The 26120-nt window shown below is 58.1% G+C and overlaps 1 protein-coding gene across 24 annotated transcripts in view; it reads right to left on the bottom strand.

Moving 5' to 3' along the window:
* Window positions 1-1237: 1237 nt before the first annotated feature.
* Window positions 1238-26120, bottom strand: part of TNS1 (tensin 1) — a 214409-nt gene continuing 189526 nt past the window's right edge. For all 24 annotated transcript variants that reach the window (XM_070070213.1, XM_051848187.2, XM_051848188.2 and 21 more), the window contains 11 exons: window positions 20951-21149; window positions 18184-19175; window positions 15366-15452; window positions 14367-14498; window positions 13958-14050; window positions 13166-13243; window positions 10622-10693; window positions 10200-10368; window positions 8578-8646; window positions 8159-8191; window positions 1238-5325 (listed from right to left, as the gene is read on the bottom strand). In XM_070070213.1, coding sequence (XP_069926314.1) covers window positions 5181-5325; window positions 8159-8191; window positions 8578-8646; window positions 10200-10368; window positions 10622-10693; window positions 13166-13243; window positions 13958-14050; window positions 14367-14498; window positions 15366-15452; window positions 18184-19175; window positions 20951-21149 — 2069 coding nt within the window. In that variant the 3' untranslated portion in view covers window positions 1238-5180. The remainder of the gene's footprint in view (window positions 5326-8158; window positions 8192-8577; window positions 8647-10199; window positions 10369-10621; window positions 10694-13165; window positions 13244-13957; window positions 14051-14366; window positions 14499-15365; window positions 15453-18183; window positions 19176-20950; window positions 21150-26120) is intronic.

Genomic DNA, 26120 nt, shown 5'->3' with positions numbered 1-26120 from the left:
ATACAAGGAGGAGCAGTGTTGGCTTAGCGGGTTGATCTGTGGCCTGCGACACAGGCATCCCGTATCAGAGTGCTGATTTGAGTCCCAGCTGCTTCACTCCTGATCCAGCTCCCTACTAATGCACCCGGGAAAGCAGCAGAGGATGGCCCAAGGCCTTGGACCCCTGCACCCACATGGGAGACCCAGATGGAGTTCCTGACTCCTAGCCTCAGCTTGGCCCAGCCCTGACCTCCTGGCAATCTGCGGAGTGAACCAGTGGATAGAAGAGCTCTCTTTCTGCCTCTGCCTCTCTCTGCCACTCTTTCAAAAAATAAATAAATCTTTAACAACAGCAAAGAGCCCACCTGCACAGAAGCCCTTGGTGGGGAGGGGGTCCTCCGTAACTGTTGGGTGTGGTGTAAGTACAGGGGTCCCGACCAAGATGTCTGAGAAGGCTGTCTCCTGGCACCCACCGTGCCGGCTGCAGAGGGTCCCCACAAACACGTGCTCGGATCGGCTGACCCCTCCCAGCCACACTGAGCCCTCCCGAGTCCCCATCCCTGGCCCACCTGCGCCATGCTGGTTACGACTCCCTAGGTGTCATGCCCAAACCTTCTGAATTCCAAGGACTTCACCCAGGACCCCTGGGCCTGGCATCCGGGTGGGCTATACTACAGCCTCTGCTTCCCCTTCCTCACTCCCCCCTGTCAGTCCCCACGGCTTCAGAAGGCTCCAGAGGCAGGTGTGTGGTCCAGACCCTGATGGAGTGATGGGTTCTGTGTTAGACAAGCCAGGCAGGTTGACTCTGGGCCCTTTAGCTCGTGCCCGGGGTGCACATGGGGACGAAAGAGCCCTCAATCGACTGGGGCTGCCCTGTGGGTGGACAAAAGCCTGGAGCAGCAGGTGTCCCCATCTCGTGGGTAGGGCTGGCCTGAGGATTAAGCCAGGACTGAACCAAGTGATGGGGAAAATCCCCAATTCCACCATGGGGATCCAGCCATGCCGAGACCTTCCTGGCACTTGGGCCAGACACATTTTTTGGTTGTTGTTGTAAAAGAATCTGAATTTTCTTTGCAGCTGAATGAATCGGGATGAATGAGTCGCAGGGACCAGACCAAGACGTGGGTGGTGGGGAAGCCCCTGGAGGGTTTGGGGTGAGTCACCCACCACAGATCTGACGCCTCGGAGAGAGGCCCCTTTGCCCACTGGAGACCCCTGGCAGACCCCAGTCGCAACAACACAGCTGGATGCGAGCACGGGATTTTCTTTAACTTTATCATTTTATAAAGCCATACAATGGACGCAAAGAAACCGAGCCGCTGTACAGAAGTGGGGACAGCCTCAGTGAACGTACATTCATACCCGGGACAGGTAGCACAGGCTGCGGTTTATACAAGGTGGTAGAGGCTATAGGCACAATGATACAAAATATAAAGTATATTTCCATCTATATAAATACAGCCGGGTTCTTCCTGCAGGGGGCCGGGTGGTGAGGAATCTTAACATTTGTTTTGAATGGCGTGTCAGAAGGGAGGCAAGAGAATGGGGAGACACAAGCACAGTCAGGTACTCTCTTACACACACACACACACACACACACACCTACACCACGCACACAAACCCAGCGTGGATACACAAAAGACTGTCAAACCATCTAACGCTGGCTAGAAAACAAGCGTGGGACCTCCTTCCGTAACAACTCGCCACGGGGAAGAGGCCAGGAAACCCACAGGTCCTCCAGCTTCGAGGACTCCTGAGGACGAAGCGGCCAGGGAGGAACACGTGTGCCCGAGCCCCACGCCACACGGGTGGTCCTCGCCAGCCCAACACTGAGCCTCCACCCAGCAGCCGCCCCACGGGCCCCGCTTCCTGCTCCCTCTCTCCACTGAGTGATGTTGACCTTGACATCCATTGCTCATCATCTCTGACCACCCCCCACTGCCAAGTTCCTTAAAGGGATGTGAGCAAAACATACACCCATTCACATGCACACACACACACACACACACACACAGACGTCCTGTGTTACCACTGCTCAAGGACACGAGGGTCTCAGTGCTGCAGGGCCTGGACTCGGGGCAGGAAGTGGGCCTGGGACTCTGCCCCCAGCCTCTTCAATGACCCCAAGTGTGGGGTTTGGGGGTCAGCCACCTCCTATGGCTGGGGCACTGCCCCTGTGATCTCCCCTGTTCTGAAGCTGGGAAAAAACAAACAAGGGGCAGATGACGGGGGCACAGGGCAGAGGGCAGCAGCCCAGCAGGAGGAAAGAGGCTGTTCATGCTCTGTGCCCCTGGGTGGCCTGGGAGCCCCGGAGCACTGCTCAGGCCCAGCAGAACAGGGCTGAAGGACGCCCTGCCCTCCTGCGTCCCAAGAGCCCCTTCTGGCCACTGGGCCACCACCCCCAGGAATTGCTCGGGCCCAAGTCCCGACAGGGTCCCAGCTTTCCCAGCTGCTGGGGGAGAGAAGGGTCAGAAGCCCCAGGCGAGGACTTGAGGTCTCTGTCCTCACACACCGTCTAGCGGAGGGAGCCAGGCACTGTTCACAGCCCAGCTCCTTGCCGCTGGCCTCTGGGCCCACTTCCCCCAGCCGCCTCCAGACCATCAGATCAGAGAGGCCCTGGGCCAGCTTCAGACGCCTGCTGGACAGCTGGAGAGGGGGCCTGGGCGGGGCCTCGGCCTGCCTGGGGTCCCTGCAAACCCGTTTTCCAGACCAGTGAGCACTGTCCTGACGAACAGACCCAACAACACACAGCGAACAGGTGGAGGGAGGGGAAGGAAAAAGCGGATACACGTCCACAAAGTAACAACAGTGAGTACAAAGTGCTTTCTTTTCCAGGAAGTCTTTGGCAAGAGACTGCAGTGCTGTGTGGTGCGTGTGTACCCATATGTGCGTGCACGTGTGTCCACAGGCCCACCCGTGAGTGTGACGTGGGGGCTATGGTGTCAGGCCCAACGTGGGGGACTGGGCTGCTGCAGGCTGGGGTCCCCTTCCCCTTGGTTCTCCTGGCAAAGCCAGGTCCTGGGCTTCCCAGCATGGACCTGGCTCCCTCCTGCACAGCTCAGGCCTGAGGTGGAGGGGCTGTTGGGGTGGGGTGGGGAGGTGGGAGGCAGGGATGAGGGCCAGGTGTGGAGGCCGGGCAGCCTCAAGTGTGGAGTGACCATCTGGCTGGGGGCTGATGAAGATATTTACAATAGCCCTGGCCTTGGCAGAGAACGGGGTTAACCATGCAATGAGGGGACTGGCCAAGCCAGGCACTTGGGTTGAATATCTCAGAAGAAAGAGCACTTTGGAGGGACCTCGCTCTTGGGGAAGTGGGAGGCCCCACTCCACCCGCCCCGTGACTTCAGACACTCTCCGCTCCCTGAAACACAATTGTCCACACAGATACAGCTCCCTGGAGGAGAAGAAATACAAGACACACACACACCCACGTCCATCACGTGCACCCACGCCTCCGCCACTCTGTGGCTCGCTCAGGCTGCAGCTTCCCCACGTACCCTGGGAGCTGACTGCCAGGCCCCGGACAGAGCCCAGGACAGGCCAAGGCCAGGGCAAGGAGCATCCTGGCAGCCCCAAGGAGAAAGGCCTCCTACATCTCATGACTTTAACAGATTGAAAGGGACGGGAATCAATTCATGGCCAGGGAGGCAAAAAAAAAAAAAAAGCAGTGGAGGGGAACAATAAATACTTCTGGGCAATTTACCTATTCTTTTTTTTTTTTTTTAATCTTTTCTTATATTTTATTAGCTTACAGATCTGTCAGTATGTCTCACATATATATTATATATATTTATATATCAGTCAATGCCTCGCTCTCAGGGACTCCACAGGCTTAAGAACGGAGTCCTGGTGAACTTGCACTCCAGCTTCCAAGTCCTTGGGTGGTGGGCAGGGGTTGCACAACTGCCCACGTGGACCCTAGGGCCTTGGGTCTAAATGCACTCCTTCTGCCCTCTGCTCCTGGGGCAGCGTGGCTCTGCTGGGGAAACCAAGGCAGAGGGGGAGCAGCGAGGCTTTGGCGTTGTAGGCAGGTCCACTGGTGGACACTGGGCACTGGGCAGCCTGGCTGGAAGGTTGCCTGTGGCAGGCAGACCCCAAAACGATACCCAAAGGGAGGACAGAGTGTGCAGGCCTCCCCCCGGGCCTGGCCAAGCAGAGCTTTGGGCAGAGGGTGGTCCAAAATGAAGCCCCACACTGGGGCAACAACAGGGCTGGGCAGAGTACATGGGCTCGACCCCCAGCCCCTACAAGGCATCATGCAGAGAAGCAAGTCAGAGATAAGGCTGGTTCTGGACAAGAAACCCAGGGACGGGGCCGACAGTGGGCGCTAAGGCAGAGTGCCAGGCACAGGCGGGCACCTCGCGGCGAGAGCAAGAGCCGGCACAGAGCTCAACTGGGCTCTTCCCGAGTCCCTTCCCCTAGGCCACGGCTCCACGTCGCTCCAGCTCCTGGGGGAGGCAGGGGTGACACCGCAAGGGTGACCTCTATAGGGGAGAAGGGACTGGAGGTGCCCAGGGCCACCAGGGTGCAGGCGCGGGGACCAGGGTGAGAGAGCACCTTGGGTGCTCCTGCCAAAGGCACCTCTGTCCCCTCCCCGCTGCCCGGTCACCCCAGCCCTACTCTTTGGATAGCACGCACATTCGTGTGCAGACCTGGAGGGCTGATTCTGATTGCAGCCGCTCCAGGCAGCTCTAGGCCAACAGGTGAGGGTGCAGTGCAGACGCCCACGTGATTCATCCGAGGCCCACCAGAGGGAGCATAGGGGCCAGTGAGAAAGTCCTGCCCCCTACAGGCGGCCAGGAAAAGTAAGATGATGCTCTCCTCTGGATTGCTCCTTGCAGAGCAGTTGAGTGAGGGAGACGGAGCTTTTCCACTCCCCAACACGGGTTCTCTGGGAGGCCGGCAGTTTCCTCGGGAAGCTCCATTCTTGGGAAGCAGGGCAGGGGGAGATGGGGGCCCTGGTTCTTCCGGGAGGCGGCTTCCATCTCCTCAGGGGAATATCCCCCTCAGTCTCTTCCTCTCTCTCTCTCTCTTTCCCGCTCCCGCTGTAATTCACTTCCCTCTCCCCACGATGCACTTTCTTCTCTCCTTCTCCAAAATCAGCCCAAAGTCCTCCTTCTGGATTCAAGGGTGGTCAGGATTCGCGGTCCCCTCCCGCTACGCCCCAGCCCACTGCCCTGGCCCTGGGCAAGGGGCGGGGCTCATCTCTTCTGGCCCGCACTCAGCATGACCTTGGAGACGAAGTTGACGATGGCAGAGGCTGGCTGGTTGGGGTCAAGCTCAGCGAAGAGGTGGCAGGCGTTGTCTGTGCTGCTACCCTGCTTCCGGGCCACGAAGCCAAAGAGCCTGTGGGAGCAGGGAGAGTGACAGATATGAGGGGGCAGGGAGAGTGACAGCTGTGGGGGGAGGGGGAGGGAGGGGTCTGGAGGCAGTGCAGGTGCACAGCTGGCCAGGCCAACCTCTCCGCCCCACCCCCAGTCTTCCCCGGGGTCAGGGGTTGGGGAGGCACCCCACAGAACCTCCACCCTGTGAGGGCCAGAGACAAGCTGTGCACAGTAAGGGGTGGGGATGAGACCAGAAATAAAGCAGGGACATTCCTAGACAAGCGTCTCTGGTCCCTCCCAGCTCCACCCCACCCGAATGTTCTTACACAGAAATAAGCAAGGGAACAAAATGGCGTCTGCCTGCCTGGCAAAGGCACGGGCAGCCCCCCGCCACACACACACACACACACACACACAGTCCTGCTTGGCTCCAAGGCCTGCGTGCCCTGGGAATAGAGGGGGGAGGGGATCCCTACACCTGTCCCAATCTTTGCCAGGATCCAGGGACCAAGCACCCTCTCCTTGCAAAACAGAGTTAAAAATACGGGGGTAAAGAACAGAATGTGCGCCCAGGTCCCCTCCCAGCGGCCTGTTGCTAATTAGAGCAGGATAGGGACTTGGTCGTCGGGACAGCTGGAGATGCCACCCATGGAAACCCCTCGGTCGCCGGGGCTGCACCACCACGGCCAAAATTAGCAGAGCTGGGTCCTCCCTGCCTCTGTGAGCAAGTGCCCATCCACCCCCACACCGCCACACAGCACACACACACCCCACACTCCACACACACCACCAGACACACAGCCATACAACACACAACCACACACACAACAATCACACACCCCATACCCACAACACACAACCACACATACCTTTTACCTCCATACACATACACATCACATACATACCACACACTTCTCACACCTATACACATATGTAGCACACACAACGTGCATGCACCGATGTACAGATCACACACGTGTGTGTGCACAACCCTCATTTCCTCTAACTTTGTTCTCCATGCTTTGTTTCAGGGGTGGGGAATGACAGGGCCCAGGATCTGGGGTAGTGCCCTGGTGCTGGGGAAGCCGGGGTCCGTGGAGCAGCCCCTGCACCTCCCCTTACAGCCTGGCTGGGCCCATGGCATGGGTGCTCTGGGCTGAGTGAGGGCGTGTCACCAGGCTCCCAGCACGGGGCAACCAAGCATCGCCTCCTGCCCCATCTGTGAGTACTGGCCCCGCCTGGAGATGTAGCAACACAAAGAGAAGCAGGGGCTTACAGGCCCTGATGACCCCACGAGGCCCAAGAAGGTCGTGGCCCCCCTCGTCCCCATGGCCTTGTGGGAGCCCCCACCACAGGTGAGGCCACAGACTTCAGGGGTTCACTGAGGGGCCTCACTACAGCCTTCTCCTGACTCCCCTCCTCAGTTCTCCCATGGCTTCATTCAACAAATATTCATCAGCTTGCCCAGGGGATTCCCAGGGCCCTGCCACAGGGCTCTGCATCTGGTGCTGTGCTGCCCCTGCCCCGAAGTGTCGTGTCCCCCACCACACCCCCCACCCCCGCCACCCAAGTGCACTTGTCTTTGAAGAGTCATTTAAAAATAACCTTCCTGGGACCTGCCTTGTGTGACACCAGGCATCCCATATGGGCGCTGGTGTGAGTCCTGGCTGCTCCTCTTCCACCTGGGAAAGCAGTAGAAGATGGCCCAAGTGCTTGGGCCCCTGCACCCACATGGGAGACCTGGAAGAAGCTCCTGGCTCCTTGGCCGTTGCGGCCATCTGGGGAGTGAACCATGGATGGAAGATCTTTTTCTCCTTTTCTCTATCTCTCTCTCTCCCTCTTAGTTACTCCTTCAAATGAATGGATAAATAAATCTTTAAAAAATAAAAATAACCCCCCTTTCCCAAGACCACCCCGAGTTTCCACTGTCTGGACACACGCTCCCTTCAACACCACGCACAGCCGTGGGGCACACCCCCAGCCCAGCCTCGCACCACCTTGGCTCCCAGTTTTCATTTTCGCAGAAAAGGTGCTCTTTTTCTAGAACAATCTGGTATGAAGTCGGAAGCTACAAAGGTCAAAGCAGCATTCTAGGGTATAAATCATAACTCAGCCAACCAGTGAAGACACGGGGCGACCGGGGCAAGCACACACAGCTAGGTGTGGCCATGGGGATGCCACATGTCGCCTTCAGCTCCCAGGGCATTCCTGTGCATGGCGTTGGTTCTGTGAGCTTGGGAAATCCCTGGTTTGTACTGACAAACAACTGCCATAGGCTGCCAGGCAATTCTCCCTTCCCAACAGCGCAGGTGCAACCGGAAGCCCCCAGCCTGCAAACCCCTGAACCACCTGTCCTGTGTGCTGGGCCAATGGGCTCCCGGAGGGTGGAGTCAGCGCCCCCATGAGGTCTCTGAGTCCCTCAGAAGCACTTAGGGTGTGCTGAACTGATGGAGGACTTGACCAAAGTCCAGAATTCAGGCCTTCTGAATTCTCAACACACGAAGCCCACCATACGGCCAGAACGGGGATAAAAGCAGCCAGGAGTTGGGCAGAAAGAACCATCTGAACAACCGTGGCCCCAGTCTCTAACGCAGCTCTGCTTTCTGTCCATTGCCTTGGACCCCTGCTGGTTCCGAGACTGAGAGAGGGGAGGGAGGCGAGCAGACTAGGGCCTGGGTCCCTGGCCCTGCGATAGGGATCAAGCTCTACCTCCCAAACTGAGGGACCTGGGCCCGAAGGTCCTCGCTGCCCCCTTCCCTCGCCTGGGCCCGGGTTCCAGACTTGCCCCTGCTCCCCTCACCAAGGAGCCCCCCTCCCAGCCAGCTGGGCAGCAAAAAAAAAGAAGCCACACTCACTTAGCAGGGGCGCCTCCCTCCGTTTTCATCCACCTGTGGAAAGAAAGAGGGCTCAGTGTGAGTGACACAGCTTCTCCCCAGGGGCCCAGACCTGGCTGGGCGGAAGGCAGAGGAAACCCTGGTCCCCAGCAGACAGTCGCCCGTGCAGATCAGGCACAGGGGGCATGCGAGGTGGGGACAGCACTGTGGCTGCCTCCCAGGCACCTGCCCCAGTGTGGGGAGGAGCAGACTTGGGTCAGCGACATGGAAGAGTGGGTGGGAGTGGCTAGTTAGCCCCTGAGGGGTCTCATGTCTCATGTCTCATGTCTCATGTCTCATGTCTGTGGTGGGAGACTCAGGCCGATGGTCCCGCAGAGCCAGGAACACACAGACCCAGCACCATAGAGCTGGGCGGGCGGCCAGGCAGCTCCAGGACTTACTTTCTTTCTTGTGGATCCAGGTCACAGAAGGTGACGGTGTTGAGGGGGTAGTGTCGTCGGAAGAAGAGCCTGTGGCACACATCAGAGAGACAGAATGAGTGCTTTTTCCCTCCTTCCACCTGCAGCCGAGGCTGCTTCCCACGGTGCTGCTCAGCCCCTCGCAGATGAGCAAATGGCCTGATGTGCTCCCACGGGCACCTGAGCAACACACAGGTGTGCCCCAGAAACATGTCCCAAGTGCAGGGACTGGGGAAGGAGGGGAGAAATTGGTACTGAGGAATGAGGAAAGAAAGGAGCCTGGAGGGAGAGGGAAGCAGCTGGGCACACTGTCAGGAGGCAGCCCAAGAGAAAGGGCTCCGCTCCAGGACGTAGGCACTCTTACCAGCTGTATGCACAGCTGCAGAGCCAGTGCAGGCGAATCCTTGTGGAAGGATGGATGGACAGGGAGGGGGGGTGACTGAAAGGGTGGAAGGAAGGATGGATAGGTGGATGGATGGATGGATGGAAGGAAGGGTGGATGGATGATGGATAGATGGGTGGGTGACTGGATGGATGGGTGGGTGGATAGTGGATGGATGGATGGAATGAAAGATGGATGGATGGATAGAGGGGGTGATTGGAAGGAGGCATGGATGGGTGGATGGATGGAAGGAAGGGTGGAAGGGTGGATGGATGGATGGATGGATGGATGGGATGAATGGAGGGGGTGATTGGAAGGGTGGAAGGAGGCATGGATGGGTGGATGGGTGGATGGATGATGGATAGATGGGTGGGTGACTAGATGGATGGGTGGATGGATGATGGATGGAAGGAAGGAAGGGTGGAAGGGTGGATGATGGATGGATGAGTGACGGGTGGATGACTGGATGGATGGATGGAAGGATGGAATGAAGGATGGATGGATGGATGGATGGATAGAGGGGGTGATTGAAAGGGTGGAAGGAGGCATGGATGGATGGATGGATGGATAGATGGGTGGGTGACTGGATGGGTGGATGGATGGATGGATGGATGGGTGGGTAACTGGATGGATGGATGGATGGGTGGGTAACTGGATGGATGGATGGATGGATGGATGGATGGATGATGGATAGATGGGTGGGTGACTGTATGGATGGGTGGATGGGTGGATGGATGGATGGATGGATGGAAGGATGGAATGAAGGATGGATGGATGGATGGATGGATGGATGGAAGGGTAGAAGGACAGAGGTAGATGCATGGATGGATGGTGCATGGATGGATAGATGGGTGGGTGACTGGATGGGTGGATGGATGGATGGATGGATGATGGATAGATGGGTGGGTGACTGGATGGGTGGATGGATGGATGGATGGATGGATAGATGGGTGGGTGACTGGATGGGTGGATGGATGGATGGATGGAAGGACGGAATGAAGGATGGATGGATGGAAGGGTAGAAGGACAGAGGTAGATGCATGGATGGATGGTGCATGGATGGATAGATGGGTGGGCAGAGGGACAAGTGAATGGGAGAGGGTAAATGGAGGTAGAATGGACATGTGTGAATAAACAGGTCAGATGGTAAGTGGGTGAGCAGTGGATGGGAAGTTGGATCACAGGAGGGAGACCCAAACAGAAGCAGGTGGAAGAATCTTACTTTCTCTGGTTATCAGTCAGTGTGATTCCCTGGGCAGACACCTTGAAGTGAACAATGGTGGCAGCTGGCGTGGGGTCAGCAGCCAACGTCTCAGATGTGGCTTTGGAGATGGCCTGCGGCCCCGTGAGTGACTCCATGTCCACAGAGTTGACGAAGAGTACATTGCAGGCTGGAAGAAAGCGACCCAAGGAGAAGTCACGGGGCTGGAGCAGGTGGGGCCCCATGCAGGCCCGCTCTCAGGGGGTAGGGAGCAGAGGCAAGTTCAAGCAGCCTTGGGCCAAAGCACCTGCACCCAGCCATGCGATCTGCCCAGAGACATCTGGGTCTGGGAGAGGCTTCCAGCCTGCACCTGCAGGAGGGGACAGGCCAGGAAGGCAGAAAGGAAGGCCTGGGCAGGGGTGCAGCGTCAGGGGACCACTCACCAGCTCCTTGCTTTAGTAGGTCGGAGGTTGAGTTAGCAGGGCCAGAGCTATCTTTTGATTCATCTGTGGGGTCTGAGACAAAAATTCAGCTGGTAATTAAAACCCTGGAGCTGGAAAGCAGCACGCGCTTGGCTGGGCCTAAGGTGAGCTCCACAAATACTTCTGTGCAACGGACTTGGCTTTGCATAACAGGCCCTGGCAGTCGGCGCCGGGTCATGTTCCGTATGAATGTGCATGACTCTAAGTACCTGGCACACGGGGCGAGAGCTCTTCGGCAGGCAGAGCCGGGCTCACAGCCTCACCCCAGCACCTGCTAAGTCCCTACAAAAGGGAGATGATGACGGCCGACTCATCCCTGAGTGCTCGAGATATTCCATGCACTCCGTTTAGCCCAGTGTCTGGCAAAGCAAACCTTCAAGCAGTGACTGGGCGGCGGTGATGGTGGTGGTGGTGGTGTTTTGCACGCATGAGTCTTTGTGTAGATCAACAAGTGCCTAAATCTTTACACCTCTAATATAGCACAACTAGAACTTCAATAGGAAGAATTCAGAACTGAGCCATGCATTTGTTAATTAGCTTTGGTCTGACCATTTCACGATGTATGCAGACATCAAGACACTGCGCACTGCACAGAATTCAACTTTTATCTGACAACTATAGCTAAACCTTTGAAAAATCAGGAGGGGATTTAGTATCTGTTATAGCAGGGTTTCTCACCCTCTGGTATGCAGGCTCATAAAAACACAGCTTTCTGGGCCCAGCCCTGAGCTTCTGTGGGTCTGGAGAACACTTGTATTTTTTAACAAGTTCTTGGGAGGGGCTAATGCGGCTGGTCCTGTGACCACACATTGAGAGCCATGGTTGATACAATTTAAATATCAAGCAGTTTCTGGTGAACTATTTCACTAAATTCCACAGAAACAGAAGTTGATTAGGCAGCTAGAGTATGCCATGAATGATGCTCTGTACAATGTGGATGACTGGGGCCATTACTGTGGGCGCAATGGGTTAAAGCCCCGGTCCTTATTGCCCGCTTCCCATATGGGTGCCAGTTTGAGTGCCAGCTGCTCCTCTTCCAATCCAGCTCCCTGCTATGGCCTAGGAAAGCAGTGGAAGATGGCCCAAGTCCTTGGGCCCCTGTACCCACATGGGAGACCTGGAAGAAGCTCCTGGCTCCTGGCTTTGGATCAGCTCAGCTCCAGCCATTTCAACCAAATGGGGAGTGAACCAGCAGGTGGAAGAACTCTCTGTCTTGGGCCGGCACTGCAGCTCACTAGGCTAATCCTCCGCCTTGCGGCGCCGGCACACCAGGTTCTAGTCCCAGTCGGGGCTCTGGATTCTGTCCCGATTGCCCCTCTTCCAGGCCAGCTCTCTGCTGTGGCCCGGGAGGGCAGTGGAGGATGGCCCAAGTGCTTGGGCCCTGCACCCCATGGGAGACCAGGATAAGTACCTGGCTCCTGCCTTCGGATAAGCGCTACAGCGCGCTGGCCGCGGTGGCCATTGGAGGGTGAACCAACGGCAAAAAAGAAGACCTTTCTCTCTGTCTCTCTCACTGTCCACTCTGCCTGTCAAAAAAAAAGGAACTCTCTGTCTCTACCTCCCCCTGTAATGCTGTCTTTCAAATAAATAAAATAAATCTTTTTAAAACAGGAGCATAATTTAAATTAAAAAAAAAAGATGTAGTTGACTTTTGGTCAATTACTAATATTTCCATGACTCACTTTGGTGAAATGGATATTGGCAAGTACTATTAAATTATAACTTCTGCAGCTCCAAGGAAGACCAGAGTGGAGTCCCTGGCCATGAGTCTAGGGGCACACCCGAGGTTCCTATCACCCAACAGGGAGGGTGGGGAGGAGGCACCCGAACCCAGGCCTCACATTCAGCGTCAGCAGTACGAACCTCCCCCTGCACTGTGCCGGTGTACTTGTGGGTGGGTGGTAGAAGCCTGCACTGAGGCATTACAGGCCCATCGCCACTCTCCAGAGCTGGGACATCGCCCTGGAGCAGCTCACATCTTCTTGGCCAGCCTAGCACGCCCCACCCGCCAGCTACACAGACCAGAAACCCCAGGCACAGGTGGGCCCTGCACCTCCCACCCACCCGCCGTGGAGCACATGCCTTCCTCCCCCCCATTCAGCCAATCCCCCTGGATGCCCACAGCTTCAGCCTGCCTGCCCCGGCCCTCCCACTGATGGCCCCCTCACCCAGGACAAGGCCCCTGGGGCTGCCTCCACTTGTCGTGCTCCTCTGGAATGAGGCTTACTCTGAAGATTTAATGTGAAATTCTCGGAGCCTCTAGAGAACTTTCTAGAACAATCTGGCAAGTCAATTATGAATGTTCCCGGAGTTAAGCTTTTTAATGAACTCTTCCTTCTTTTTTAATAGGGGATCGGGGAGGAGGCTGGTTCTGAGGTTCCCCAAAATGGAAGAATGACCCGAGGATGCCAACCCTGGCAGGTGTTCTGGAGCGGCTGGCACGGCCGAGACCTGAAGAGGCCAGCTCAGGGGTGTGCTTGGCCGGTCGGAGCCTCGCGTGCCTACCTCGGTTTGGAATGACCAGCTTGCAGGGCAGAGCCAGTGGGATGATGGAGTGCTGGTAGACCAGGGCAGACAGAGATCCTGCAGGGAGCGGGGCAGGAGTGCATCAGGAGCAGGGATCCTGGGAGCTACGCCCCACTGCACCCCACACACACACACACACACACATAACCTGAAGCTTCTGGATCCCACCAACCAAGCTCACCCCCTCTCTTTCTCAGCAGGACCCAAAGGAAAAGATTCCAAAGGCTCGCTTAGCAGTCATAAGGTGACCTAAGGTTTCCCTTTACAGAAAGTTCTTCCTAACCCCTGTGCCGAGCTCCCCTCCCCCACCCCCAGCTATTGGGACACTGCTGTAGACAGGTCAGGGCACTGTGGGAGCAAGTCCCAGCTCAGTCACTTATTGTGAATGTGCTCCTGGGTGAGTCTAAGTCCTCAGAGCCCGGTTTCCTCACGTGACCCCGACCACCCAGAAACAACGTACGGGACCCAAACAGAGGCTTTCCCATAGCAGGAGGTCACCAAGGCAGCTGCCCGAGTTGTCACCACAATTACAACCGTAACCAGTCTGGGCTGGGCGGGACACACACAGACAGGAAGGTGGCAGAGCTAAGGAGCCGCAGCACAGAGGGAGGGAAGCATGGTTCCTAGTTTTCTCTGCTCAGTCTTTGGAGGAGGGACCGGCAGAGGCTGTGCTGGGAAGAACTTGGGGTCGCGCCCCTGGAGGAGCCCGGGACAGGGCCAAGAAAGCCTCTCTGCGGCCAGTCCACAAGGACACAGGCAGGGGCAGCTCACCAAAGTTGGGCTCGTTGGGACATCCCTTGAGCTTCACTCCTCTGGGGCCGGTCTCTATCAGGAAATGCCTCACCAGCTCTTGGGTCATGTCCCCTGGGAAGAAGAGCAAGGGACAAAGCCCGGTCACTTCTGGTGGCACGCCTCCCCACCCCGCCCCCACCTCCTCCCGAGAGCACTTGGCCAGGAGGGCAGAAGGGGTCAAGGAGATAAAGCGGCAAGAACCACATGGGAGAGAGAGCCCACCACCGCCTTCTCCCCCACCCCTCAAGGAAACACAACTCGGGGTCCCAGTAACCTTGCTTCCCAGACCCAGCCTGCATGGAGGCCGAGGCTGGTTCTCCTGCACAGCCGTGACATCAGCTCGCCACGGCTTACAGAGCCAGTGAGCGCCACCGAGTCCCGAGCTCACCTTTCTTATTCTGTTGCATGATGCCTGGAGGCGGGGAAGACACCTTCATGGCCAGCCCATAGGCCCCCCGGAAGGAGTGGCTGTCGCGGATGATGAAGGCCCCTGGCTCCTGATCCTTGAGAAGAGCGATGGCTGGATTGGGAGGGGCAGGGAGAGAAGAAGAGACAAGACGTTGGTGGGCCTGGCTTCGCTAAAGTCCCTTCACTGAAGCCAGCGAGCTCTGTAATTGCCTGGGGAGTGTATATCTCGGGCTGTGCAGGCCACACAGTAGTCCCTGCGGCCACCACTCAGCCTGGCCGCTGCGTTAAAGAGCGTTAAAGAGGCAGGCCCCTGACAGGTGTCCCTGTGTCACAGCAAAGTACTCTCCACAGCCCCGGGCAGCAGTAGGTTCGAGCCCGGGCTATGGTGCCGATCCCTGCCCCACCCCTACACGGCTCTTCTCACCACCCTGGGGCAGACCTCATCTCCATGTTCCCATTCCCAGCTTTGGGTTCCTTATTTAAATTTTGTTAAAATGCAAAACTCCCCAGAAGACACAGAGAGTGAAGGCTGCCAGGAACCACGGATCCAGACCTCCCCAGGTGCCAGCCCAGGTTGGGGCTTCCAGGGCTGCCCACTGTGTTGCCATGGAGACCAGAGGCCAGGTGGCCTTGGTGGGCCCCAGGGTGCCGGCCCAGGCTGGGGCTCCCCGGAGTGGTTGCTGCACTGCTCTGGGGGCTGGAGACTGCGTTACCATGGAAACCAGGACCAGATGGACCCATCACCTGGCGGTGGCTTAAACTGGGGCTGCCAGGGGCTTTGCCACTTCCAAGGATGCTTCCAGCCCTTGCTTCTGCCCTCCCACACTTGGCTGCAGGAAGTGCCTCTTGTTGTCTGACTTGGATCTCAGCCCCTCTCCCCCAGTGTGGCTGTCTGCTACAGCAAAGCAACATGGGCGTGTCCCTGCTCCATGTCCAGGGAAGACCCCACCCCGTGTGTCCCCAAGGCCCCAGCACTCACCCTGCTCTCTGGAGATCTCGGGCTTGTACCAGTACTTGGAAGTGTCCTGGACAAACTTCACCTTGGCCCGTGTCTCGGGGCTATTGTCTAAAGGAGAAGAGAAGGTGTTCTGGGTTGAACTGTGCTGAAGTCTGTCGCTCCCCCTCTTCATGGAGGAACGACACTAAACCCTGCCTAGGCTTCATATCCGAGTCACGGCACCATTATGTCGCTCCCCCTCTTCATGGAGGAACGACACTAAACCCTGCCTAGGCTTCATATCCGAGTCACGGCACCATTATGTCGCTCCCCCTCTTCGTGGAGGAACGACACAGGACTCTGCCTAGGCTTCATATCCGAGTCACGGCACCATTATGTCGCTCCCCCTCTTCGTGGAGGAGCAACACAGGACCCTGCGCTGTTCTTTCTGTCTGCTCGGCCCTCCCCGGGTTTGCCGCTGGTTCCTCCCGGGTTGGCTACTATCCCTTCCACCTCCGTGGAAGGGCAGTTCCCCCTGGCCGCATTCCCCACTTCCGCAGGGGAGCGGCACACCGCCGGCCGGCTCTCTCGGGGGCTGCACAGGTGTTCCTTCAGCTAGATGTTCCCCATAGATGTACCTGGTGCATGCCGTCTCTCTCCTCCCTTATAGTCCTCTTCTGCCAATCCCAACTCGGCTGCCCACACGCCGAGTACGCTGCTCTCCTCCAATCAGGAGTAGGTCCTACAGTTTATTGGTTGAACTGGAGGCAGCTGCGTAGAAGCTGTTTTCTCCTCTCCCAGCGCCATATTGTGGGAGAGCAGATGCACAGAATAAGTCTTAATTCCAGTAACTCAGTCTAGTCCGGATTGCTCCCCACAGATCCCCCTTTCTTTTTATTTTTGGCGTTGATACGCGCCTGTCTTCGGTGCCCCGTGGCACACACTCTGCTCTGCTTGCTAGAGTTGCCACAGGTTCTTAAAAGTCCTATCAATCAGGCAAACCGAATCCGGGTCCTCTCTTCGCCATATTGTGGGAGAGCAGATGCACAGAATAAGTCTTAATTCCAGTAACTCAGTCTAGTCCGGATTGCTCCCCACAAAGTCCTAACTCCCAATACCTGTGAATGTAGCCTTATTTGGAAACAGTGTCGCTGCAGCTGGGATCAAAGTGAGGTGAGGACGGGAATCAGAGCAGGGCTAACCCAGGCTCACTGGTGTCTTCAGAAGAAGAGGGGGAGAGAAAGAGACATGGAGGAGGGAGGGCTGGGGGGAATGTGTCCATGAGGACACCGAGCATGGCCAGCAACCAGAGAAGCATGGACAAGGACTGGGCCACGTGCCCTCCTGCTGGGCCCTTGCCTTCAGATGTCCAGCCTGCAGAACACACTGGCGGGGGACTCAGTGCAGGCAGCCAGCCCCAGGAAACACCCAGAAAGCTGGGGTCCTCAGACTTCCCCGTGCACAATGGCAGGAGCCCAAAGCAGCCTCCCCAGCCATCAGTCCCCCTCCCAAGCGGGGCAGCCAGTGCCGCAGGTGCTGGAAAGCTGAGCGGGGCAGGACCAGGGGGCAGGCTGGGCCCTCCCAGCCTCCTCCGCAGTTTCAGCTTGTGGATGACACCCCCTGAGGCTCCTGGGGTCTGTCTCTGGGAGTCGGCGACGGGGAGGTCAGCTCCCCTTCCCGGCAGCTGTGTGCAGAAGAGGGCCTGGGGCCAGGCAGCTGGGCCATGCAAGTGCTGCAAGCTGAAGCCCCAGGCCCCTGCCACAGCGCCTGTTCCTGTTTAATGAGCTGTCAGAGGCGGCTGCAGTCCCATGTGCCTTCCTGTGTTGACTCCACAGGCTATTTTAAGCAAGGAAGATGGTGGGAAACAGGAAGTATCCCAACTCCTAGAAGTCTCACATCCTTCAAGGAGAGGGGCTGGGAACCAGATGTCCCCGGTGGGCGGCAGGAAGCAGGGAGGGGTGGTGCGGGGTCACTCTAGGTGTCCGGGCCTGGCAGGCTCAGGGTCGGACCTGGGAGTGACCTAGGCAGAATCTGGGCGCCTAGGACCCATGCCTGGCTGGCTATCTGAAACAAACATCCCATGTGCCCAGGGCTGTAGGACCGCTCTGCACACAGTCAGGTTAGAAGTCTGGCGAAGAAGCTGGGGGCCAGCTCAGGGTGTGACGCTTGTGTGAAGATAACGAGCTTTCTCTGGTGGAGGCAAAGATGCTGAGCTCTGGTTTTGGCGGGGGGGGGGGGGGGATTCAACATACAAACCTGCGTGGACTTCCATGAGGCCATGTGCATAAAAACCAACCTCCAACCCTCGGCCTTGGCCAAAAGGCACCTGGCTGTGTTCACCAGCAACTGGCAAGGTGCATATACACAGGGTTTGGAAGCCATGTTTTCAAGGTTATGCTAAAATCACCCTTGGAATGATAAAGACAACTCCAGCAAGGCTTGGGTTTGGGGCCTGGATTGGAAGCCTAGCTCTGCCGGTTATTAAGTATGTGACACCAGAGAGACAGCAGAGCCTCTAAGCCTCAGTTTGCTTGTGTGTAAAATGGGGCAGGTGCACCTGCTCGCCAGGTGGCTGTGGGGGTCACACGAGACAGTACTTAGCCACGCCCAAAGAGCCTGGCACACAGCGCGTGCTTCACAAGCAGGAGTGGCTGTGACGGCGATGGTGATCCTAAGAGGAACGCCAGTGCCCACCGTGATTCTCGCCCTCATCATCCACAACCAGAGCACGCCTCCCACTCCTGTGATACAGACGAAGCAACCGAGGCCCGGAAGTCAGTGGTGCACCCAAGGCCAGGTGCCAGGCGAGTGTCAGGACAGAGACGGGGACCCGGTCGCCCAGCAGGAGAGGCGGACCCACCTGGCATGGAGTACTTGGAGAAGTCGGGCAGAGTGTGGGAGAAGGAGACAGTGCTGCTGCCACTGGGGCTGGACATGCCACTGGCCACAGGCGAGGACGACACCTTCCCATTGATGGTGGCATAGTTGGGGAGGCTGCCGGCCCGGTCGCCCATGGACATCCTCCGCTTCTCTGGCAGGGCAGGGGTTGGGCTCCCTTGCCTGAAGGCTGCAGAGTCTGGCGATGGGGAGGTGGCAGGGCTGCTCAGGCCTGGGTAGTAAGCTGGGGAGACGGGGAAGGAGGGCGTGGCAGGAGCCTGGTAGCCAGAGGCACTGCTCTGCCGGGACAGCGTGGGTCTCCCGTCTTCAGGGGTACAGTAGCCCCCGTAGGCTACGTGCCGGTCCAAGCTGGGGCTGCCAGGAACCACAGATCCAGACCCCCCCAGGTGGCGGCCCAGGCTGGGGCTTCCAGGGCTGCCCACTGTGTTGCCATGGAGACCAGAGGCCAGGTGGCCTTGGTGGGCCCCAGGGTGCCGGCCCAGGCTGGGGCTCCCCGGAGTGGTTGCTGCACTGCTCTGGGGGCTGGAGACTGCGTTACCATGGAAACCAGGACCCGATGGACCCATCACCTGGCGGTGGCTTAAACTGGGGCTGCCAGGGGCAGCCATGCTGGGGTTGATGGCCCGCCGACCGAAGCCGGGGCTAGGGGGAGTGTTGGTGCCCACTGTCCTGTGGCGTGCCTGGGGGCTGCCTGGCACTGTGTGGACGCCAGCCACACTGAACTGAGGCCGGGCCTGGCTTTCTGGAGAGGAACTCAGTTGCTGAAGTGAGTAGTCAGGGCTGCAGCCACTGCCCACGGCGGGGAGAGGAGACGAGCTCTGGTAACTTCTCCGGCCGGACCCGCCATGCTGCATCAGACTGCCGGAGCGGAAGCCAGGATCCAACGAAGGCTGTGTGGGTGTCCGGCGGCCCTGGTCGCCGTTCTCCCCTGATGGCACGCTCCCTACGGAAGTGCTGGTGAGAGACGACAGGTGGAGCGGTCAGGGGGTGATACGAAGTGAAGGCAGCCTCCCAGCGAGGACCACACCTGCACCCTAACGCATCACGTTATGGGACCGCCAGAAGAAACCAAGGCACCCAGAGGTGAAGCAGTAGACTAGGGACCACACAGCTCAAGAGGGACCAGGTTCCAACTCAGCTGCGTCTGACTCCAAAGCCACATTTTGTCCACTGCACCAACAGACTCCTGTGTCACACAAAGCAAAGCCAAATGCCCTGGAATCGACCAGTGCTGCAAAAGGAATCAAACCACCCGGATTCTGCCCCTGCCTTGACTCAGGTGCCCCAGGGCACTGTCAGCCTTCAGCCCTGTGAATGCCAACGCTGGATTTTCACTCCTGAGTGGCTCTAGACAAGCCAAGAAACAGCTCACAGGGGAAGTTTCAAATCAGGGGAGTTGGGCCTTTGTGAGGGCAGCTTGCCAAGCACTGGCTTTGGCCACTCACAGAGCTAGCTGCCTTGCATGGCAATGAGATAAGAAACAGTGAGGCCAGGGTTCATGGAACATCAGCAGTGGCTGGTGGGGTGGAGGCAGGGAAAGTCTCTTCCTTGAAAACAGGGGACAGTCAGATGTCCAATGCAGTGCGGCCCAGATGGCATGGGGCACGGGGGTGGGAGGGGGTGCAAGCTTGGCTTCAGGGCCTGAGCCGCAATAGGGCGTGCAGGCCTGGCCTGTGGTGTCCCCGGCTGCACACAGGGTGGGCTTGGGAAGGAAGGGATGGCCAGGACTCAGTGTCCCTTTCTGACAGGAGTTCTGGTCAGTGCAGGCTGCTCCGGTCCTCTTTCTCACTTGACACTCCAGGCCTGGCTGGAGCTGACCTTAACCTCCCTTCCCTACGTCAACTTTCCTCTCTGAGTCCTAAGGTCTTCCTCACCACCCCAGCAGAGCCTGGGGCCTGTCAGCAGGGGCTGCCCAGCCTCCGCTGCCCGACCCTGGGCACCCAGATGCACCCAGACAGACGGATGCCAGCCGTGCAGCCGCCCAGACATTCTCGCTGGCAGGCCTCATGCTCCTAGCACCTGGCACCTGGCCACACCCCCAGTGCCCGGTCCTGGCCGTGCTGGCCTTCAGGAGTGTCCCCTGTCTTTCCTCATCTTCCAGCATCCTGCCTGTCCTCAGAAACCCTGGCCATATCCCTGGCCAGAACTAGTGGCCCTTCTCTGTGCTCCAAGCACGTTCCTCATCTGTCAGCTTTGGGCCCAGCTGGCACTCACCCTGCGAAGGGCAGGCCCTGGGACGCAGGTCTGGGGAGAAGATAAGACACAGGGGGCTCTGCCAACCACTCGCCTTGGGGGTGAATCCGGCTCCGGAGGCTGCTTAGCCACAGCACCTGGAACAAGCTCTTCACCTCTGCGCTCCGGCTGCCTCGCTCAAGGGCGGGAATAACGAGAGCGTGGACCGCCGAGGGTCACTGCACCGAGGGGAGTGCCTGGCCCCCGGGAACATTTACTACGTATTGCTCATCTTGTACTCTTTCCAGCACAGCTGTGGGCAGGTGGGCCAGAGCGCAGCCTGGGAGCCCCAGCTCACTCACCCTGGGAGCTCCCCGTGAGATTCAGCCCTCAGAGGTGCCCTCGCAACGTGCCTTGACGCAGGGTTCCCTAGGTGCACCACCCGGCTGATTTCTGCTGTCGACACCCTAGACGCATCTAACAGGCCCACTCTTCCCCTAACACTGTGCTGCCCCAGACCTGGACCCCAGCCCCTCGTGCTTCCCACCCCCGCTCACCTGTCAGCAGTGAGGATGGGGCTGCCGGTGGACAGGGGGCTGGGGGAGGCAAAGGAGCCGCCCGGGGTCCCGTTCCTCAGGGCTGCCTCGGAGCCATAGGCCTGAGCAGACGGAGTGCTGAAGCTCTTGGGCTCAGGGTCCTGGGCTCGGGGCCCGGCCACTGCCGTCCGGGCCACAGACTCCACGTAGCTCCGGGGCTCTGCGGGGGGCAAAGAGTAGAGACCCTGAGCACATTCCCCAAGGGGTGCAGCGTGGGCCCCACCCACTCCCACAGGGAACACAGAGCTCAGAAATGTCCCCAAAGGATGCAAGGGGAACCTGTCCCAGCACCAGCCCCCCATACCTGCCCTGCCCCACGCTCAGACATGCATTCCTGAAACAGGCCGCCAGGGACCCTTGCTGCAGGCACGTCTCCAGCTGCTTCTTTCTTCCACACCCCTCCCACCTACCCCTGGGCCCTCAAGGGTCCCCTTCTCCGCCCACCCTGCCCCCTTGCTCAGGTCTCAGGAGAGTGCCAGGGTTCAATGAGGCTCCTCCCCACACCCAGAATCCAGGCTTGCTCAGTGGGCTCCAGGCCCACCCCTTCCACCTGACACCCTCGGCTTCCCTGGGGACTGCCCATGCCCACGCAGAGCTGGACACTCTATCGCAGTGGACACCAGTGTCCAGATACACAAGGCTGGCTCTGGGCGGCCCAGAGTGGAACCCCGGCCTGTGGGGGCACCCAGAGCCCATGAGCCAGCTCCTCCAGGCTCTTTGTAGTGATAGCAATGGCAAAGATCCGGGAGCAAAGCAAGATCCCAGGAAGGCAAGCACCAAGTTGCCAGGAACCAGGTGATCTGGCCCAGAGCTCCAGTGCCCACCACACAGACAGCCATCTGGGAGCTGATGGCTTCAGTCTTGAGGAGCTGGCTCCTTGCCCTGGGGGGACACCCAGTGGCACTCTCAGAGGAACACTGACCCACAGAAACCCACATAAGACTGACACCAGGCCAGAGCCCCCACCATCACACACCACACACTTTGTCCAGGGTCACTCTCTCCAATAGCGCCCCCTGGGCTCTTCCAGGAGCCAGACTCAGCCTTACCAGTTCCTTGCAATGCTCACCACCCACTTCTACCTACCCCCACCCAGGGACAGCAATGGGGCCTCCCACGGTGCCCAGAGCCCACCTGGCTGAGCTGCATTCCCGGTCTGGCATACACCAGGCCTCCAGCATGTCTGTCCTGCAAGTTACCAGCCACACGACCCTCACCTACAGCCCCACCCAGGGCACAGCCTGGGAAGCATACATTTGTTTCTTTCAAGTTAAAACCGGCACAGATGACACCCTGCAGGCCCATACTGGCTTCCCTTGGTGGAGGTCTTGCTGGACCACTTTCTCCTCTGACCTGCACCCCTAGAGGCCCACAGGTGCCTGCTGGGTCACCCAGACCCCTTGGCCCTGTGGCTCCAGATGGCTTTGGCCTTTGGCCACTGGCGGGGAATGACTGATGGCTGCATCCCTCTCCCCAAGGCCACAGCTCTGGCCAGTGGCCCCACCTGCTCTCTCCTGCTTCCTTCAGTCCTGGGGTGGGTGGTTCTCTGCCCCTGCTAGGGAGCACATGGTGGCCTCCACCATTCCTCCTCCATCTGCCAGGCCTTTTAAAAGTCCACTCATGAGGCTGGCTGGCGCTGTGGTGCAGTAGGCTAAGCCTCTGCCTGAGGCACCAGCATCCCATATGGGCACCAGTTCAAATCCCAGCTGCTCCACTTCCCATGCAGCTCCCTGCTATGGCCTGGTAAAGCAGTAGAAGATGGCCTGAGTGCTTGGGCCTGAGCACCCACTTGGGAGACCCAGAGTAAGCTCCTGACTCCTGGCTTCAGATCGGCCCAGCTCTGGCCACTATGGCCAGATGAAGACCTTTCTGTCTGTCTCTCCCTCTCTGCCTGTAACTCCACGTCTCAAACAAATAAATGAAATCTTAAAAAAAAAAAAAAGTCCATCACATTCTCGATGGCCCCCCAGGTATGAGCTGCTGGTTTACCACCAGGAGCCTGACCCACACGCTGGGCAGGCAGCTCGCACCCTTTAAAAAGCATTGCACCCCTTCTGCCAACAGGGAACTGAGGTATAGGGCCCACACCACCCCATCCCATAGGCAGTCTGGGACGAGCCAAGGGCTCATGGGTACTGACCCCCACCTGGTCTGTTTGCCATCAGACAAAGCTTGAGTCCCTACAACTCTTCTGGTCTAAACATAACAGCCCGAGCTGAAGGCTGCCTGCCTGCCCTCACCCCACCACGCACCTCCCTTCTCCTCTCACATGCCACGCCCTCCCGCAGGGAGCAGGTGCACCCTCCCAGCCCCTCCAGTCCCAAGTCAGGGGGTGGAGCTGAGTGCAGCCCTTCCGGGCAGTCTCCACCGCCCGCAGCCTGAGCAGCAGCGGCCTTTGGGAAGTTGCCCATTTCCTGAGTTTGTCTCCAGATCTGTTAGAAACCCAACCCAGCCTGTGGGGCCCAGGCCAGTACTCCCAACTTGTCAGGTGCAGATTTCTCACTGGGCTGCTTGCTTTGTCTGCCTGTCCCTGGGCGTGCTGTCCCCGCGCCACCCCAGGGCATGTTCACAGCACAGGCTCCCCTTCTTTCCTTTACCACAGCCTTTCTGGGACTCACTGTGCTCACCCGTGAAACTGGAGTACGCGTGCCCACCTGCCCGGCTAGGATGGCCTGATAACAAAGGCCTCTAGCTCCTTCCTGCGAGTTCCAGTCCCAGGGATCAGAACCAGGCCTCTCCCCCTCCCCTCCGCCATGGCCATCCTATGTCTCCAGTGGCACCTGCTCCTGACTCCACCTTTTTTCCCCTCACCCTCCCTGCTGCGGTTTCCCTCGCCCCCTCCAATCCTAGGGCAGGTGCACCCAGAGGCAGAGGGAGGTGGGGCTAGGGAGAGCACTTCCTGTACAACATTCCAGGGTCCCAGACCCATTCCAAGAGGCTGTGGCACAGGAGAGAAGTGGTGCTGTGGTCTCCACCCCAGGGTGCCATCACTCTGCATCCCTACCCCAGACACAGTTTCTGCCTCCTAGCAAAGGCTCTTGGTCCAGGGAGAAGGGTGCCCACCCTGAGTAAGAAGGCACGTGGGAGAGGGAGAAGGGCAGAAATACCCAAGTCACCCCAAGTCCAGGAACCAGGAGATGAAAGGTTGTCATTTCAAACTTCTCAGCGCCCGTATGCCCCGATCCTACCCCGACTCAGCACTTGTGCCTGAAGCTGAAATACCTATGGGCATCTCCCCTCCGCAGGCTGCCCCACTCACCTCTCTGTCCTCAGTGCTCAGCACAGGGTCTGATACATACAGATGCGCAATGAACCTGCATTGCACGAAACCCCAGAAGCCTCAGAAACCTCCTGCCACACGTCTTGGAGGAGGAGGACCCCCAGAGAGGCCACGGCTAGTGCAGCGGCTTCCTTTACCCCAGCTCTGTGTGTTTCTGACCACCTGGGCCACACTCAACCTGCCCTGAATGCTCCCTGTGGTGGGGAGACAGGCCCAACGCGGGCCTCACACCCTCGCTGCTGCAGGCTTCGTCCTCTTATTCCTTCGTGGCTCCCCACACCCAGTCAGGTCACTGTGGACCTGCCCTGGTACCCAGTGCAGTCACAGGGAAAGGGGAAGCCCACCCCATGCAGGCTCGTGGCCATGCTCCTGCCTGGATAAGTCACCAAACTTTCCCAAACATCATTTCCTTGTTGGCAAAACTGGGCTCCTGGGGCCAGCATTGTGGCGCATTAAGCCACAGCCTGTGACACCAGCATCCCATATGGGCACCAGTTTGAGTCCCAGCTGCTCCACTTCTGATCCAGCTCCCCACTAATGCACCTGGGAAGGCAGCGGAAGATGGTCCAAGCTCTTGGGTCCCTGCACCCACTTGAGAGACCCAGATAGAGTTCCAGGCTCCTGGCTTCATTACAGTCGTCTGGGGAGTGAACCAGGAGATGGAAGATCCTTCTCTCTGCTTCACCCTTTCTCTCTGTAACTCTGACAAATAAATTAAAAACATCTTTAAATAAAAATGAATCTCTATTGCCTTCCTCTTGATGTACCTGTGGTACCTAAATTAGGCGATGTGACAAGGACCTCACATGGTCCCTGCCCATTTAACCTTACTACAAGCCACACACTCTGACTTTGCTGGAAAAGGCACACTGTTCTCTCTCACTGCAGGGCCTTTGCACACGCCATCAAAAACACAGCGCCTTTCCACCCAGGGCCTTTGCACATACCCTCCCTTCACAGGGAATGCTCTCCTTCCATCTCAGTTTCAACAAGTTAATGTCACTCCCCCATACCTCTTTCATCTTCAGCCCAAGTCCATTCTTTGCTGTATCTTTGCATACGACTGTGTCACTTCCCTCCAAAGTACTTAACTCAGTGCCTAATTCTGAGTGACCATTTGAAGCCCCTGTCCCCATGTATGATCTGTGAGACATCTCATACATACTGCTTATCCTTATATCCCACAGCCTGCCACAGTGCACGGCACACAGTAGGTATACAGAACACTTATTGAGTAAACAAATCAATGATGAAAAGGATGACTGTGCATAAAGCATTTAGCACAAGGCCTTGAATACAACCGACACCTCCCAAATTCTTCTTTGTTCCCAGTGAATAATTCTATCATTTCCCCTCACAGGAAAAAATGAATTTTTTTTCTGACTTTCCCATCAAAGTATCAGCAGGAAAATCAAGCATAGCTTCTGAATGTCAGCAAAAGAAAATGTGCTCTCGCCTGACCCGGGAGGTGGTGTATGAGTCGGGAAATCTGGGACTGGCTGCCCACAGCCATGCTCCCTGGCCCTGGCCGGCCTCACTGCCCAGGCAGCAATGCCGACGCCCACGCTGGAATCCCAGGGCAAGCTGCCTGGAGGAGGAGGGGAGGATGATGGCCCCTGGACGAGGAGACAGGGCACTCACATCTCCGGTGTGGTTCTACGGACTCCAGACTGCACCTGTGGGCAGATCCCTCTCCCCAGCCACCCAGGGACCTGTGACGAGGATCCGTGTGCCAGGTCACCCCCTGCGACCCTTCCCCACCAGACTCTGCAGCTCTGGGACAGGTGGAGGCCTGGGGAGCCCAGAGCCACATGTGAGGCCGTGCCTGTCCACCCATGGGATACCCTGTGC

The sequence above is a fragment of the Oryctolagus cuniculus genome, chromosome 3 (assembly GCF_964237555.1).
Source record: "Oryctolagus cuniculus chromosome 3, mOryCun1.1, whole genome shotgun sequence".
In the NCBI taxonomy this organism is placed as follows: Eukaryota; Metazoa; Chordata; class Mammalia; order Lagomorpha; family Leporidae; genus Oryctolagus; species Oryctolagus cuniculus.
Note: the sequence above shows the minus strand (reverse complement) of the source record. Positions and strands in the feature narration are given on the sequence as shown.